Source organism: Anopheles gambiae, chromosome 3 (genome assembly GCF_943734735.2).
Source record: "Anopheles gambiae chromosome 3, idAnoGambNW_F1_1, whole genome shotgun sequence".
Classification (NCBI taxonomy): domain Eukaryota; kingdom Metazoa; phylum Arthropoda; class Insecta; order Diptera; family Culicidae; genus Anopheles; species Anopheles gambiae.
In genome coordinates this window covers 47,580,933-47,599,700 of record NC_064602.1, presented here as the reverse complement: position 1 = coordinate 47,599,700, position 18,768 = coordinate 47,580,933, and the positions used below count along the sequence as shown (strand labels likewise).

Sequence of the window (18,768 nt, the reverse complement as noted above, 5' to 3'; positions counted from 1 at the left end):
GGCATTACCGAAACATAGTTTTTGCCGTCGGCCCGCGGCAGACCCAGAAGGGTCCCGTCCCGTCAAGGGACTGGGTAAATGGAAAGTCAACGTTCTCAACCTTTCTCGCTGAAAGCAGCTGAAGCTGAAGCCGGCAATACGTGCACCAGAACGCTTACAAATACGCCCGACAGCCGATAGTGGTGGTTCGCGGGTATCCACAGAAATGAGAGTCTGTGGGGAAAATAATTCAATTTGCTTGTGATGGAAAATAAATTGATGTTATTGACGTGAAATTATGGTTCTGCCGCCGTTTCGCAATATGAGCTTCGTGAGCTACAATCTCGAGAAATCTGCAGCGATACAGATCGGTTCGAACTGGTATGTGGTGGAAGTAAATCTTTGCACGATGCAATCGGAACTGTTGATTCCATTTTGAAGTATGAAAATTTCACTTAATGTAAAAGAAATGCATTTCCAGGAATGAGGTTTCCAGCCCCAATCAAAGAGATTTATAATTAATCCACCTTTTCCAATGCAAAGTCAGTGTGTAACGTTAACTGCGCCCCGTGGCAATGCTTTAGGAATATTATCATAATTAAAATGTAGTGCAAATCCATTAACCGTCGATTGTTGAGCGACCAAAATATAATGTTGTGTATAGTCGGTAGGATCGTTTTCAGTTTACAGTAGAATCGTCTCCGTGTGATCTTTCGTACGCCATAGAAGTTGGGTAGTTTCTAATCTAACAAGTTTTAATATTAGAGCCGATTATGTGAGTCAAACGGAAGAGTGTCAAACAAACCCATTACAACAAACCGAAATTTTAGGGCCAATGTATAAACGACTTGAGTGTTAGAGAAAAGTGTCAAAAATGCTAATTTTCCATTATGGCCCGAAAAACTTAAAAAATCACTAAAAATTTTGTATATTACCAATTTTGTGTGCGTTAGTCTAGGGTGGTTCTGTTTGACACTTTTCCGTTTGACTCTCATGATTGGCCCTTATGTTTTATCTTAGGCGCAACAACTGTTGACGGCCAAGGTCTGCCTATATCACAAATGTGATTTTCTATTGGTGACATATTGATTATCCATATCAGTTTAGTTAATCCTATAGGGGCAATATCCCTAAATTGAGTTAGAAGATTAGTCTGGCTATAGGAAGGATAGTCAGTCCTGCATATAGGGGACTGCACTGTACAGCGAGAGGGGAAATTTGTGAATAATCATCCAAAATATCATAATAGATGTGCTCAAAAATATTTATTCCAGAGAAGTGCCAATGGGCTCACAACCCACCTAGTTGGAATGTGTTGAAATAGAAGTTTTATTTTATTATTCCGTCTAAAATGTACCACAAAATCAATGAGTTATATAACACCGAAGATGACACCAAACTTATTTGGTTATTTTGTGTCTAAAATATACAGAGATTAAAAAACTGGACGGTTTTATATAATTTTTATCTCTATTTTTTGCATACAAAACCTGAGTTCAATACTTCATGAACGTTGAAAACATTTAATAAAAAAACAGAAGAATAAGCTTACATGGAAGAATCACAGTTGATTGGATATTGCTGAGAAAAGCTGTAGACAATAATAATACCATTACATTCTTAGGAACACCTCCCTCGTATGATTATGTTCTACAAACAAAGAATTCACAAAACTAATGAACATTGAACGATCCAAGGAAACGCTAAGTTCTCTTGCGCAATCAAAGAAACCCGTACGTACCCGGAGGCGTACAAATTATTCATTGCCATGGCGCATTAACATTATGAGCCCATTCAATCTCAATCTCCTTGTCCCGTTGCACGCTACTAACCTCCGTATCGCCCTTTGTTGTCGCCCCGGTTGCAGGATTCTCCGGCGAGCTGTGCAACTTTGAGTACAACGAGTGTGAATCGAACCCATGCATCAATGGCGGCCAATGCATCGACAATATCGGCGGCTTCTCCTGCAAGTGCACCCGAGGCTACACCGGCAAACGATGTCATATTAAGGTAAGCTTCGCACCGATCGCTGCCGACTGGCGGGCCTGCATAAATCTAATGCCGCCCGGGAAATGGATCGGGGCACGTAGTGTTCGGCACACTGCACTGGCTGTATCCGGCACGAAAAGGAGCAGTAATCATTTACCGTTCACTGTGTTCTGGTGTCATGTGTTGCTCGCTTTCCGGTGACTCCGCTCACTGCTCTGCACCGCTGTGCTACTTATTTTAAATCATGCCACCCCCCGGCCGATGACGTCCAGAATTAATTGTGCAGAAGATTTTAATTGTTCGCTTAGTGCCGAGAGTACAAGCGCAGGGTACAAGTGGGTGGGTGTCCAATTGAGGGGGTGTTTCCGATACTTCGCAGAGGCTTCACGTTCGATTTACAACACTAATGATGTTCTCATTATTTGCAGGTTGATTTTTGCGCCAACGATCCTTGCCCGGACGGCCACCGGTGCATCGACCATGGGGATGATTTTACCTGCGAGTGTCCCGGCGGTCGCAATGGGCCAGATTGCAATCAAGTACCACGAACGGTAAGTGCAAACAATGCAGGCGTAGTAGCGCGGTTCAGCAAACGGTTTAGTTTAGTTAATTTTCATCACCCCATCAGACAATGCGCATTGGTTAGTTTGTTGACATGTGGAAACTCTACACTCGGCGCTCTGCAGCTGGTTGGCCAATGAAGCCAAGCGCTCATAGAAACTAAGCTGCTGGACAATTTCAAACTGGAATGTTTGATTCATTTCGCAAAGCACGTTATTTAGTATACATTATTCGAGTAACTGCAATTAAAACTGACTTCACGTACCGCACGAAGCCGCTGGGCCATAACAGTTTGAATGCTTTACACTTGATGCTTTCCAGCTTCCAAAATTACGCACGCAACACTCTGCACTGCACAAGTGTTCCATTTGTTGATGCAACCGTCTACCGGGATGTGCTGTTGCAAGGGATGGTTTCCGGTGTCCACAAACAGCGAAGAAGTCGAAACTTTAAAAGCAAGTTTGTCAAGTTTTCGCGGAGATTGTTTCGCCAATTCTACACGCTACCCGGCACCCGGAAGACCAGCTGCGGTACCTTGCATTACGCTTTCGTCTCTGTTCGCTGCTTTCATCAAATTTCCTTCTACACTCTATTATCTTGTCGTTTAGTTTGATTTATGTGGCGTGTTATCCGCCATTACGGCATCCGACCGGAGCTGCACGCCGTTGCAGCCGCCCTCGCTTACATCTTGTCACGGTGGCGCCACCGCCATGCAGAGTACATTTTTTTGTTCTATTTTTCCCGCAAACTTTCCCATCCGCCGTCGGATCGCACGGTTCGGTGCCTATTGCATCATTCTGCATTTCTTGCAAAATTCTTCGGTTCGAAAGCTTGCCCGAGCTGTGTCAAGGGAGGGGAGCGATGGGCACGATAGAGCCCGCGGTGGCTGCAGTGGGTAGCATAATTATGATCCTATATCTTCATACAAAATCAGCTGAAAACTAATTAAAATTCATGACTGCACCGTTCCCGGACGGTGGGTGGGTATTGGGGTTTGGGTATCTCAATTTAAACTAACACTGACTTTGTTGTTAAGTTAATCCGCTGCATCGGAACAAACTTATATCGTGTCCATGGTTTGTGCTGAGCGATAACTCACTCGCCAAATACGCTGCATCTGTGCTTGTCAATCTTTTTCATAAGCGCAGATCGTTGCAGGTGAAACCGCAAAGCTTCTATTGATTCAGGTGAAAACTATCGGCAAAGTCAGCGTAAAGTCCAACACAGTTCGTAGTGTGCAGTGTTTGCTTCACGGTACGAAAGGTACGAGAATCAAAGGTTCGACTCGTAAACCGGCCAGGCGTACCCGAGCCGTCAACCGACCGTGCTCACAAATCAAATCATTGAATGAGTGCGGATGACTTATCCGTGCGGCAGTCAACCGCTGTGTGGCCATTTTCATCGGGTCCCTTTTTCATGCCCCCCCCCCCCCCTCTCTCTCTCTCTCTCTCTCTCTCTCTCTCTCTCTCTCTCTCCAGTGCGCCTGCTTTTCTCGGGTTCTTCTTTCTGTTTTTTACCTCGTATTTTATGTCCCCTTTCCAACTGCCCCTCGAACCCATTGGTGGTATTTTCATTTCCCGAAGCAACCCGAAGCATCACCAGCCAGCATGCCCGAAGCGGGGAGCGAACGTAGAAACGGAAAAAAGGATTAAAACATAAATCAGCTTACCCAGGGACCTGGAAATGGGAATCACTTATTTTCGTTATTCGACTGGCTTTTTCTACCACCGTTCTCGCTTGCCCTCGTTTCTTTTTTTTTTTTTTTTGTTGAGCCGTTCCAGCACCCGTTTTTCGTTCTGATCATCGCGCGGGCAGTTTCCGCTTTTTGCGTTGGAGGCTTTTTGGTCGTTGTTTTTGTTAGTTGGTCGGTTGGCCTGTGCCGGTGGCTTGGTTCGATTGTTTGGACTTTCTCATCCGTCACCTTCTGCGTTCCGATCCGGTCGGCCGAAGCCCCATCGCAACTTCCCTCCGAGCATCCATTTAGCTCAGCCAGCCAGGCAGCCAGCCACCGGTGTCACCCGCCCGGAGGCTGAACTTTTCGTCCTAAATGGGAGAAAATATTTCGCCTATCCGTGAGATATATTGTTCTCTTTGTGCCGTAAACCACCGGCTTACACACAAAAAAGAGGAAATTTTCTGAGGCCTGTTATTCTTCTATGAAAGCGTGTTCCTCCCGTCGTTCCCTACACGGTAGCACTTTCCCAAGGAAGAAGGTTCTGAAAACCTTTCTTCCGAACGAGTAGAAGCTTTTCCATTGCCTCACGTAGGAACGCAACTTTCGCTCGGTCCAATGTTTTCTTACTACTGCCACACTCCGTTTGCAGTTTGGAAGGTTGGACTTTGAGGTTGCGAGTGTTGTTCTTGCTTTGAGGATCATTTTGATTGAAAGAAAGAGGAAGCTCCGAAGCTCAAGCCGCACTATGGTCCGCCCTAGTTCTTTTCTATTGCTTTTTTATAACCCCAAAAAACGGCCGGAAAATCAACCTTATTCGTTTGGGTGAAACCCCTTTTCAAAACAGTGGCCTTTCGCAAACGGTACGGTACGGATCACGCGACACGGCTAGAATTTCAAACGTTTCAAACGAATGCCATATGTTTGCTTATAAAATGGTGGGGTACGGAGGGGGGGATTTGCGTGGGGGTGGAATAATGTATGATGGTGTTAATTTTAAGTTAATACAGCTATCCGGATCGCCATATTGCTGCTCATCTTTCACAAACTCAGCACAACCCGGTCGTTGGGTGGCAAATCGGGTTTTCATATTATACATGGAGTTCGGTTCCGATCCCAGGAGAATCATGCGTCACACAATATGCTGATTAAATAATCTGTGAATAAACGATTAGCAGGCGCGTGCGAGCATTGAATGACATTCACCTTAAGAAATATGGTTACGCTAAAACCTTTTTTTTTCTTCATTTGCCGAGTGTTGAGCTTGAAAGCGTAGCGCATAAAGTATCAGTGTAAATATTTAATGAATTTTCTTGCATGGTCCAACATTTACGCTCCGTCCCGGCAGCTGCCACGTGTGTCTGCTGAAATGCTTTACGTGTTCCGTGTACAGAAATATATTTTCTCTTTGGTCTGTTTGCGGTTGCGGCAACCTTTTTATGGAGACATATGATGTTTGGGCGAAGCTCAGATTTAACTGAGATTTTTTTTTGGTTTCCACACAAAAACAATACTTTCATTCACCTTAATTGTGCCGTCAACTGAACCTTTTTTAATTTGAAAGTTGTCAGTCAACAGTCTGTATACCTTTATATTTTTTAGTAAAATTCTAGAAAGGACAGAATTAGTGGCTATTAGCCAAGCTTTAACTTGCTTGTGCATTGAGGCAATGCACGACGTAAACCATTATTTTCTATTTTATACGTATTAGTTGTATGGGAAATGTGTATATTAGGTGGTGGAAAAGTGTTTCAAGCTTTACTAAAACCAAATGTTTTTAAGAAACAAGAATTTAGGTATACAAGGTATACAAATTAGAAGGTGGTAAAGAATATCTGGTAGTTTGTTATGGATAAACAACCCGGTCGTTGAATATGCATGCTGCAAATTACTGTTTTGTGACTGAAATAATGAAAAAGCCGTCCTTTTCTAATTCAGTTCATATTTTTTATGCTCATTCAATCAATTTTACAGAACATTGCCAAGGATCAGTAAATTACTCTTCCAAATTCCATCTCATGTATTAATACACTTGATCAAACGAAGCTCGTGAGAGAGATGGAGCTTTTCGCTTACTTTGATTCTTATGCGGCATCATTTGCATGTCGAAATGGAGACGCCCTGTTTCACCTTGATCAAATCGGTTCGGATAGCCACTCGAGCCATCTTAAGACACTTGCCTCGACGGTACCAACCGGATCCGAAAAATGTAATAAACCCTTGACAAGAGCTTTGCTACCCATTTGCTGCTTTCCCTCCAGAGAGTCGGCTGCAATACAAATGTGTTTTTTATTCGTTCCCATCGTAGCGTCGTGCAGAAGTGTACACACGGCACAAGCGCCATTGCACTGTTTACCACTTTTACCGACGCTGCTGCTGCTGCTGTGATGCGATATTTTTCTCCGCTTCAGCACTCCCGGGAGAGATTTAATCTGTATTGATTTTGCTCTTCCGAAAGTGGCAGTGCGCGTTGCTGCGTTCCATGTTCTACTTGCCGCCTGGTGTGTCTTTTTTTCATTCGTGCATGTCGGACATTTCGGAGCACTGCTGCTCGTACGATAAACAACTCACGGTTTTGTTGGGACCAACATACTTGGGCGTCGAATAAATCAGATATAACTTTCATATTTGTATGCATCGCAAAAGCTTCGGTGTCGCCTTACCTTCTTTCGTTCTGGGCGGTTCGACCCTGCTGCGGCGCGGTCGAGGTCGAACATTCCAGGTTCGATTGCGGTGCGAAACCCGCCTGCCCGAACTGTCACCCGGCTCAACCAACGTCATCATCGTCATCCACTTCGACATCGTCATCAGTGTCGTCGTGTTTTCAGTGTCATCCTTCGGGGTTTTTTTGTGTGTGTGTGATGGTTCTCGGTAGATGGCTGTCAGATACTGGGACTTGATGTCGTATTTTCTTCGATTCGATAAACTTGTCGAATCGATGTAGCCCTGTAGTCGTGGATGGTGAAATTCCGCTTCCCTTTTAACCGGAAGTCGAACGCTTACGGCATGCCAGCAGAAAAAATGTGCAAAAAGGAGAACAGGAATTACGAAATGTTCAATAAGCTTTTTTTCGCCTCCCTCCGTCACTGTTGGTTACTTTCGCTGTAAGCTACTCCTTTGCTATCGTTATTTCTTCCTTCCTGCAAGCGTCGGGCGACCGGGAGACATGGTCGGAAAATGAATAACATAAACACAAAACAAATGGAAAGAAATATTTCTCCATCTGGGTAATCGTTTTTCTTTTTCTCGCCTGTCGCTCGCGTATATAACGACACAGGAATGAAAACATCTTGCAAGGAATTTAGATTGCGTCTGACAAGGGGATGTTCGTTCGTTTCTCTTGTTTTTTGGTTCGTTTCTTATTTAGCGAATTCACTTCCACTTTACCCATTCTATTGGCTGTGGCAGTTTGCAAGGTTTGTTTCTGTATAGATGAGTGAGATTTGAAAGGATCCACGTTTTCAACTATATTGAACGAAATTCTAAGATTTTGTTACTTATTCTCGTTTCTTTCCGAAGTAGACAAGCTTTAATGATGCGCTTCTTCAATAATTGCTGCATCATGAGGCTTTATTTAGTTGATGTAAAATCCCATCATTAATGCTTTTTCCAAACAATTTCCTTGCTGAACTGTTAAAATAGTGGTCCCTTTAAATTTAGAAGGGGTTTACCATGAGCAAAACTGTTAGTTTCATTCAATTTGTTTGATTGGGCTCTTTGATATGCTCATTACAATTCAGTGCATGCCTTTTTGCATCTCTGTGAAATGAGATACAAATCAACATTCGATGAATCCATCTTCATCAACGATGATTTATTGCACCGATCGCATTTCGTGCAGTGCATGTAATCCCCGGCAAATGCCATTTCCAGCTTAACTAACCTCTATGGAAACATAATTTCTTTGTACTTCTGTTCCAATGCCAGTTACATCAATTACGTGCTACATTTCATTTCCGAAATGCCACAACTGGCCCGCGTACACACACTCACACTACGGGTACATAAAACATACATTAACATTGAATTACAGTCTACGGCTGAGATCAAAGTCAAAATGGAGCATTCGAACACACAAATTCCGGTAAAAAATGAGCAGCAAAAAAAAACTGCAATGAAAAACTGCAATCGGGAACGAACCTTTTTCAGACTTGGGCCGGTACGTTGGCGTGCTTAAGCGCCCATGAATTGAAATCAGCTTTTTCAGCTGGTTTGACACATTGTTTGCCATCGGTGTTGAACCAATTAATCTCACCGCTTTCTTTTAAGCCTTTTGCTTTCCCCCCAGCACCAACCATCCGACAAGCCGACGGTTTCGCCAATCGGGCCCACCGTTGCCAAAGTTTTTCCTATCGGCGTTATGTTGTGATTGCTTCTTGGAACACATCGGAAGCATGAAATGGGGGAGGGGCGTGGGACTCTCTTGTGCTGAGTACACAAATCACATCCGAAAGGCTTTGTTCGTTATTGTCTGGGTGTTTATTTTAATGGCTTTTTGCTCAGCTACATCATATGCCCATGTGGCTTGTATCTTTTTCGGTAGCTTTGTAAACACGGCGGAACGTGTTAACATTTTTCTGGTTTGAAAAACTTTGAAAGTGTGTGAATATTTTCTGGAATCGAATTTCCGAAATCGAAAAAGTGTAAAATAAGAGACATAAATTGTAGTTTTTAACTTTATTCTCTAGAATTTATGTGGTTTTTGGCTTTACTTACGCGGAAAAAGGTTATTCCATTGCATTGGTTCTAATCAATAAAAAAATAGTTGAACATTTGAACTACCAATGTATAAGAAAATTCGAACCAGTACTAAAGCAGTGTAATACTTTCTCTGGGATAAATTAATTGCGATGAATAATTTTTTTTATATTTTTGTACGATTTTTCTGCTTATTTTTTTAAAGATTTCATGGTTTTAAGCAAGACAGTCGAAGACGTTCCTCCTGAATAAAAAGCTATTTTTATTTATTATTTTGTGATGCAGTAGGAACTGGTAAAAATGGATTGCAGTTTAATCACATATTTGCAAGCCATTTTCCTTTTTTGCAATAAAAGTCACATTTTTCTAATCATAAGAAATGGCTGTTAAGAGCCGTTATTTTACAAAAGTTTTTTCATAAAACATATCTGATTTACATACATTCAATGTATTTCGGCAGCCTTTTGATTAATGTTTCTACCACCGAACGCTAATACAACAGTAACAAAATATATTTAAGCGTCTAAGGACAATTTTGTCTATAATAAAGAACAGTCAATTGTTATTTTGGGGATGGTTTATGTATTCTGGAGCTTTTCGACAAAAAAAAATATTCATATTTTACAGAATTTGTGCAGTTTACTCCGTTCTAGTGACTCACTCGTTATATGGTAGACCTTTTTTCATATAATTTGTATGAAGAGTTAAATAATTGGTTCCAGGGTCGCAAGTATGCTGATATAAGGGCCTATACGCATCGGACAAATGGAAAATATCTTCTTAATTCTGTGTGCACTGTTTCTTTGTTATCATTTTTTGTGAAAAAGTGGTCGATTGATTTAATCTTTTCTTTAATATTTTCTGGATAGATCGTATATTGAATGATCTTTTATTGGTTTGTGTCTAAGGAAAGTCAGTTGTTTTACTGTTATATACTTACTTAACATAAAACTACTAAAATAATAAACTAGACTTACTAAAAATTTTCAAAATAAGAGTGTTTGCATTTTTTAAATTTAAATTATTGAAAGCGAGTTGTAAGCGAGGTTTGTGCATTTTACTTACTTACTTATTTACTTACTTACTAACTTATCCGGCGCTACAACAGCTTTGCGGTCTTGGCCTGCCTCAGGAGTGTCCGTAACCGCTTCGCCTTCGTCTGCCAATCCGTTATCCCGGCCTTCATGACGGACGTCTTCACAGCATCTTGCCACCTTAATTTTGGCCTACCACGCTTCTTCTGTCCTTGTGGATGGCCTAAAAAGACTTTACGAACTGGGTCGTTCGTTACCATGCGTACAACATAGCCAGCCCACCGGAGTCTGGCGAGCTTGATACGCTGATCGACAGTACATCTCGTATAGCCCGTCGTCATTGTCGTTCCACACATACGAGGCTAAGATTTGTGCACTTAAGATCTCGTATTTCTTCAACATATACTGCTCAAACTATAAAGCTGACAACATCACTCAATTCATTAGTGCTAGTTCGTTTGATAACAAAACCTATTTGCAATTTGGGTTGTAGAAACACAATTGAAATATTATTAATACAATCACTAAGATAAAGAACGATGAAAAAACTCTTGGAACGATGATAACCATCATCTAATAAATTGCAAAAACAAATACATCGCAAAATGTGTGGGATAAAGCGATTAAAACCTCTCGATGGCTCGAGTTAATGGAGGTCATTCTCTACGCACCAATTGGTGCGTTAACTGCAGAGCAACATAGTTTGTAGCATACGGAAAGGATGTAACAGAAACCGGAACCATCCTTGTAAAACCCCCGAGAACGATATCTATCGATCTATCTATCTGTCCGCCCACCACATCTGCCTTCTTCGTCGAGCGCTACTGGGCCAACATTCGGATATGTCGGACGATGCGACAGTTCGTGCCCAGTGCTTACCAACTGTGCGAGTATACACTTTTCAAGGGTCATAGAAAATGCAAACCAGATGATCGAAACCCTTTGTCAGGCCATTAAATAAGGGACCAGATTGAGAGCAAAAAATACACATATACCACCATCATTCAGCTGAACCGTATTGATAAAATGATACCCGCACGTATTGAACTTCCAACCTTAACATACAATTTCACTTGTTTCATCGACAACAGCTGTGCAATGTGAACCCTTGTGCAAACGGTGGCACCTGCTGGACTACGGAAGAATCGTTCTACTGTGCCTGTCGTCCAGGATTCACCGGCAAAATGTGCGAGGGTAAGTGGCCGTGCCAATGGTGAAAATTATCATTTAAAAAAGATGCCAAACGTGATCGTGAATTGAATGAGAGGGTGCGCTTGGATATCCTCAGTGTTACAAGGAATGTCTAGTGTGGGTCTAAAGTAGATAAACGCAATGGATAGTTATTGAAAAGTTTCATTTTCATGCTGTAAAATAATAATGTAGCTCAGTTTGCTCGAATGGTGCTATGGTGTATCGATTTTCAGTGTGCGTTCCATTCTCACATCACCCTCATTGAAGGTAAATTCCCACAGGAATGGAACAAATTGGAGTGCGATCCTGGTGGATTACGCCCAAAGCAAGTTAACCATTTTTCAAGAAACTTTCACCGAGCGAAATTAAACAGTTGCAGCTTCACATCCGTAGCGCTCTGGGAGTGTGACCCATTGAGTTCTTCAGTCTATTTGAGCGTGTTTTTTTGTCGTTTTCCCAATCCTTCCCAAAGGCACTAGCAGCAATTCTTTCGACTCGGTTGGCATCAACACATCCTTACCGCGTTCGGGCGAAAACTTTCCTAATCTCCCGGGTGTTATGATATCATTACGTTCGCTTTAACCTCCACAGAAAACTTCGTCATCGATACAATGGTAAGCTCGAGCGAGATGCTGTCCGACACGCTGGCCAATCAGAACGGGCTGCGTGCCATTAGTGGCAGCACCATGTACGGGGACGACGGGGCTGTGGCGCACACCGGCAAGCACAGCAGTGCAATCGAGCTACACAATGCGTACATTGCGGCCGGGACGCTGGCCACCGCCATCTTGATCGTGGCCGTCGTGGTAAGTACGGGGGGCGGCGGTGGGTACGTTTCTCACGGGCTTGAGGGGGGGGGGGGGGTGGTTTTGTTACGTTGCTTTTTACACGGATCCCCGTCCTTCGCCTTTTTATTTTGCTACGCGCGGTTCCCCGCGCACGAGAAAACGTTGGCCTCGGGACACATTCCATCAATCGCATTTTTGCCATTTTCCTTTCCGGACGCAAAGGTTCGTTGGGTAACTGGCAATTTATTACTCATCGGAACGCGTACCGCAAACATGAGTGGGCATCGGTGCTCATTAGTTATCGGAGCTATCGATTGCTGATAAAAGTCAATAACTTCGCTACAAGAACCCGCTACAACCGATGCGTTGAGCAACAAGCGAGAGGAGAGAAGGAAAAACTGAAACAACTTTCATGTCCTTTCGGGTTCAATCTCTAGGGGGCACGAGGCTAGAATGAAAATAATGATGGCTTGTGTAGCAAAGTGTGCTGATATCGATGTTGGGCTGTTGTACATTTTCATTTTTTATTCTCATTTTTTTAACACATTTGTTGTTAAGTTATAGCAATTACTACTAATTTTCTAGAACTTACTTTCTTGATTTGATAGCAAGATACATCTTTTCACAGGTTTTGTAGTTTAGTAATGATAAGATAAGATACAACAGCTGATGTACATTAGATAATTTACTTTTTTTGTGCGTTAAACTCATTGAATATTGCCATCGCATTTGAAACAAGTACAAAAACTCGAATTGCCTTACGTATGCTGCCTATGTTCGATTTCAACTTCACGCATAATTGAAAAGGAAAATGGTTTAAATAATGATTACTATTTCGATAAAACACTCTTCAGCGAACAAAACTCGTTAAAGCTAATTTTGTTTGATTAAAACCACAAGGCTGCCAAAGTCCATAACTGATTTGCCACCTTCGGGCACGTTATCTCACTATCCGCCATCGACATTCAAACAACATAACCAGCTTTACACTTCTTTCGTTGTTCGCTTACACAAGGTAACCGCATGTCACTGCAAGGTGCACCAGAGCTACCGACACTTTGCCACCAAGCACCGTCAGCTCATTCCCATTTTCGGGCGCCGCGCCAAGCCGGCCAACGCCAACCGTCACTGGCTGAGCGGCAAAGGACATCAGCAGCAACCGCATCACCACCAGAGCCACACGAACCCGAACTACAATTACGCACACCAGCTGCCCAGCTCGTACTCCGGTCTGCAGCCGGAACGGATAATCAACAAACCATTGCCGATGAATTTGGAGAACGACATGTACTACACGGTCGACTTTGGAGACTCCCAGAACGCTCCGCTGATACAGTAATGAGGTGAGCGGGGTGCGCAAACGAACGGACAGCGAGGCACGCGTCCCAGGTGTTGTGAGTTCGCGTGCTAATACGCGCCGGCGTAGGATGCGAGGTAGGTGGATGGCGTGTGTGTCAAATATGGTGGGAAATAATAGGGTGGTGGTGCAACCGCTGCGCCAAAACAAAACGGGAAAACGATGGTAAGCGACACCGGGCGAATGGGAATGGCATTTTCTTTGATCCTGCTGGTACAATCTCATTCGCACACGATGCCAACATTGGTCAACTGAAGATGTGTGTGTGTGTGTGTGTAAGTATGGATAGCGCAACGGTTGGCGTACAGAAATTGATACCTTGTTTCAGTTCTGTTTCTTGTTCCGCATTTCTCAAGTACAATATGATAATGTGACAATGTGTTTTCCCGTTCAAGATAAGTGTAGTAGACGCTAGTAGCAGAGGAAAACAAAGTAAAAACGCGAACTATTCGCACGTTTGTTGGAACAGACAACGTTAAAAAATTAATTAATACAATGAAGAAACTCCCTCCAAAGATCCCCGCCCGCATGTTAGGAAGCCTTTTCAGCGAGACATGCAACGTATGAGAAACTTACTTAGTGTTACGATAGCTACGGACGTGAGTGTAAAGTATGCACAATTTGATTGTTTGTGTGGCACACGTAAGCTCCTACCACCAGCTATACCAGTATTCTTAGTGTTTATTCTAAATCGTTCGCTGTTAATTTTTTATGTTTGAAGGGAGAAAAAACAATGCTTGATATTTTCGCAGTAAGTGGCACTTGAATTGTAAAAAAAAAACAAATAATGAAATCATACTCTTCATACAGCATACAGTCTATCGCTGCAATGATCACTTTACGAGAGGTCGGAAATTAAAGATGTGTATCACAAAGCATTACTGGACATTAAGGATTAAATAACCTAACAGATAGCGAAAGAGCATGCAGATACATTTCGATAAGAATCCGCACATAAATTGATGCTGAATAAGCCGAGGGAATTTCCGAACTTTGGCTCACGATGGCTCGGGACCGTCAGATGTCACTTTGTCCAATGCATGATCTTGACGTATTTCGGAGGTGAATGAAGAAGAAAAATACTAGAACTACATTCCATGGTACCGTTTGTCTGCCGGTTTTCTCTGGAGACATTCGTTTATCACCGTACCGATAACTTTCATGTTCAACTCGAACCTCCTCGGGTAGCCTTTCAGCAAGGGTGGTAGGAGGTCCTTTCAAGAGTCAGACGCCCCTTTTTTACGCACCTTCGCCAACGAATGTTTGGAGCATATTGTGTTAAATATGGCTTTTTTCGCTATCTCTCTCTCTCTCTTCCTATAGCTTCTCATAGAGGGGGAAGGATAATTTTATTTGGAAAAAAGGAATAAAGGTCATCATGTGAGTTCGAATGGTTTTGTTCAAAAAGTGACCTAAAAAGATGGATAAGATTTCATTGAATTTAAGACCGTAGCACAAGTGAATGAAAAGCTTTATCTGAACAGAACGGTGTAACGGAATCGTGTCGAAATGGATTGTGCACTATACAAGCGCACAATGTTAGTAAAGAAATGGGACGCTTAACGTCCAAAGGGACGAATTTTCAGTGAAGCAAACGTTCTTTCAACAATGAGCTAGTTGGAAAATCAGTTTGATATGGTATGGCGTAACGTAGCGTTTGTTTCGCCCACGTTTGTGTTTAATCGTTACGTACGTAAGCGTTATTTTAACCCGTTCATATTGATGTCGATGTGTGTCCGTACTAGTTCAGGCGGCCGGTTCTGGTGTGCGGTGGTGGTGGACAAAATGTGCCAATATATTTTGAATCTCTTTGAAGAATGTAGCAACATTCTATGCATATACTAGAATAAGAAAGTTAATTTTACGCAAGAGCGATATGATGGCGACATATGACATATGCGAACGAAATGCACACACGGAAAGGATGGCCCAACTTTACGCAACAGACGTGTAATAGTTTCACACAAATACAGAGAAAACGATAAAAGCGGACACGGTTATTGAGAGGAAGCAAAGCAGCAACAAAAAAACTAAGCAAAATTCATTGATATCTTAATACAAACATAAATACGACTTTTTCTTAAGCTACCAAAATCTTAGCTAAAATACCAGTTACTTGACATTGAGTGAACAAAAGAGCTAACCAACATACGTCAAGAGAATGATAAAATTACTTACCAATTTCAACACTTTATTACAAAATACCCCAAACCATACCAAAACTCAAAAAACTCTTCCAAGCGAGCAAAAAGAACAGTACTGACCTAACCCATAAGAGCAGACAGCAGGCAAGCAAAGTTACACGAATACGGAACGCTAAGGCCAGTTGCGAATCGCATACATCCATACTAGATACTAGCTAGTTGCTTAGTACAGAGGGCTAACTAACTCTTTCCGTTTTCCATTCCAAACTAAATCGAGAAAGTTTAACTCGCTGACATGGTCAAAACCGAAAGCAAAGCAAAACATGCAAACAAACAAACATGCGGCCAATTCATCCTAGAAAGAAACGTCTAGTGGCCAAAAGCTATTTAAAGAGTAGAATTAACAACACTTTTGCCATTCTGTCCTACGATAGTGTTTGGATGATTCCAACTATTCCAGCCTTAATACAAATTGTTTCACATGTAGGAGTGTTAGGGAGTATCGCTAAGCTGATGGTAGACACATTAATTCAGTTGTGCAGGTTTGGTAATTGTAACAACTGTAATATCTAAACTCTACCCCCACTTTCCAGTGCTTTTTTCTCGCTAAATAGAACACAGTCAAGCCAATTTACAAACAAACAAACAAAACCCCTTTTTCAAATCTTCAACCATGTCACAACGTAGCTTCCTTGATAGAGCTTTTAAGCGTAGCGGAAAGGCACCACGCAGCGTTGGTGCGTGCGCCAAGCGTATCCTTGTACATCGAGATGCTTGGGACGCGTTGGGATACAGTAATTTTAGGTATCAATTGCGTTCCATGCGACTACCAGCAATAGAGGATTTAATCAAATGTACACATCTTATCGTAGATAATAGGACAGAATCGCAACGCGCGCACACACTCACCCATAGACACCCCCGCATAGCGAGACAACTGAATGGAAATTGCCAAACTAATATACTAAAATACGAATGGAAACGCGTACCACCATCTTGGACTAATTTATTACCTACCAGATAGAAGCCTACCTAACGGAACCTTGCACGTCGTACCATTACGCTGCTTGTGAATGGGACAGGACGCACTCTAATAAACCATTTTGAACACAGTCACTCACATACACGTACATACACATACATGAATCGCACAATAATTGTAGCATCGAAAATATTGGATACAGCCGATGGGTGTGTATGCTTCCCTGCTATACTGGCATGCGTGTACATGTGTGCTGCGTAAACATCTAAATAACTAGAAGGCCGCGTAGCAAGCAAACACAGCGAATGGCGATGCTTCACTGATTTTCGATGCTGTCTGAGCGTGATGGAAAGCAACCCCTGCAGCAGGGATGGTTGAGGTGGCGAGGCGTCGAAAAACATTAAATGCATACAATCCCTCCATAAATGATAAATTGCAGTCGTCCGTTGGAGCATGTTTTACTTTTACTTTACCGTATGCTCTTCTACCCGCGACTGTGTGCTAGTGCTAGAGATGTTTGAAAGGTTTTGCTAAATCGATGCCGTGCGGACATCGAGCTAGAAGATGGACAAAGCAAAGCACATCCCAAATTCGATCCGCTGTCAATTGAAACGAAATGTGTTGGGTGCGGTTTTACATAAATGGCTTCCGTTTGTATCCGTTTGTTCTGCATTGTTTGCGTACATTGTGTCAAAGTTGAATAAGCATTTAACTAAGCATAATAGAAGGCAGATTTTTTTTTAATACTTATAACCAGTACAGAAATTTGTTGTAAAAAAACGATAACGAGACAAAGGCTTGCCGTTTAATAGTGTACGAAAATTAAAACTATATCATTGTTTACTATATGTTATGGTTCAAATTAATTCCTTCTATTTCAATTTGCCAATCAATAGCTTAAAATTTTAGCTCGTGTGTTGTTTTCCAATTTGCTCTACCTTCTTAGGCAATCGACAAACTGATAAAGCGATAAGCAAAACGATAAGAAAATCGTACAGACTATAAATCAAAGATGCAACACAAAACCATTCAAAGCGGTGGTTTTTTAAGATAGCTAATACAATATTTAATGTGGTAATTTGACGAGGTGAAAGGTACCCCGGTTCCGGGGTATGAGCAGTAGCAAATGGCACAGCATTAAACGAGAACAAAGGCAAAGAACCTCCTTCCGCCAAAAACAAATGCTTCTAGTTCACTATCGTCAAAAATAGTACCATTTTTGCCAAAAAATATAAAGCAAAACTGCATCCTCCCCCCCTCATGTGACCATGATACTGTTTGTGGTAATGGTGTTTTTAGGTTCTGTTTCGTGCAAATAGCGCTGCATACACAATAACTGTTTAAGAGGTAGCGTTTGGCAGCATCTATTTGAACCGTACGAATGGGGGGCGAGGTGTGTGTGAGATGATAGCATAATGTAGTAGAAGTACATGACAAGTATTTTATTCATACACTACAACAACAACAACAAAACCATCTACCCGACAGGGGACGGAAGGTGGACAATGCTCCAAACAACCCTTACCTTCTAAATGCATGAATAAGTAATACACAAGACAGTGACAAAATAAACAAGAAAATTGTTATAAAATTAAATTGTCTATATATTTGTTTTCTTGCGACCTATGTGTGTGTGTGTGTTTTTAAAATGATTTTATGCTGAAAAAGTAAGGTAAGTATTACCGTTTGAACCGTTTCCGTTGTTTTGTTGTCATGTGTGTTACCTATCCATGGATGGCTGTGATGGATTCAATTCACTCATTTGAATAGACCAGCGATGGGCAAAGTGCGGCTCTTTGACATCGAGATGGCGGCTCTTAACAGTTCATATATTTCATATAATTTGCACACATTTTTCTCTTGGTTCAACAATTTCTTGGCTCTTCACGTGAAACTCTACGAACATTATTGTAGAATTTGGCTCTTTCGGTTGTAAAGTTTGCCGATCACTGAATAGATCAATTAGTCACTTTGGCCGGTGAAACAATTTTAAATATATGAAAATACATCTATTGGAAGCATGTCCTGGGCCAGAAACAGTGTGTTCGAGTGTGAACAGTGTGAATTCATCCGATATCATCAAATTTTTCCAGAACCATGCCATAGTATTGGCATTGTATAAGACAGATTCGGGAAAGTATCCCATGATCTTGAGATAAAGTGTGAAACCATTTTAGTACCACGCAGTCAAAGTTTGGGAATAAGAATGTCAAAAAACGTTTTTCGAGTATAAACAAACGAGAATGACAGTTCTCTCTATATTCTTATACGGACTATCCATTCGTTTATTCGTCGCATGGACGATTTTTTCACCAATAACTATACTTCTTCTTCTTCTATTTGGCGTAACGTCCTACGCGGACTTGCCGGCCT

The 18,768-nt window shown here is 42.0% G+C and overlaps 1 protein-coding gene across 2 annotated transcripts in view; it reads left to right on the top strand.

The window, feature by feature from the left end:
- Window positions 1-17,991, top strand: part of LOC1279478 (serine-rich adhesin for platelets) — a 48,739-nt gene extending 30,748 nt beyond the window's left edge. For both annotated transcript variants that reach the window (XM_061654350.1, XM_061654351.1), the window contains exons 10-14: window positions 1,847-1,989; window positions 2,397-2,519; window positions 11,025-11,127; window positions 11,716-11,930; window positions 12,928-17,991. In XM_061654350.1, coding sequence (XP_061510334.1) covers window positions 1,847-1,989; window positions 2,397-2,519; window positions 11,025-11,127; window positions 11,716-11,930; window positions 12,928-13,251 — 908 coding nt within the window. In that variant the 3' untranslated portion in view covers window positions 13,252-17,991. The remainder of the gene's footprint in view (window positions 1-1,846; window positions 1,990-2,396; window positions 2,520-11,024; window positions 11,128-11,715; window positions 11,931-12,927) is intronic.
- The last annotated feature ends 777 nt before the right edge of the window (window positions 17,992-18,768 follow it).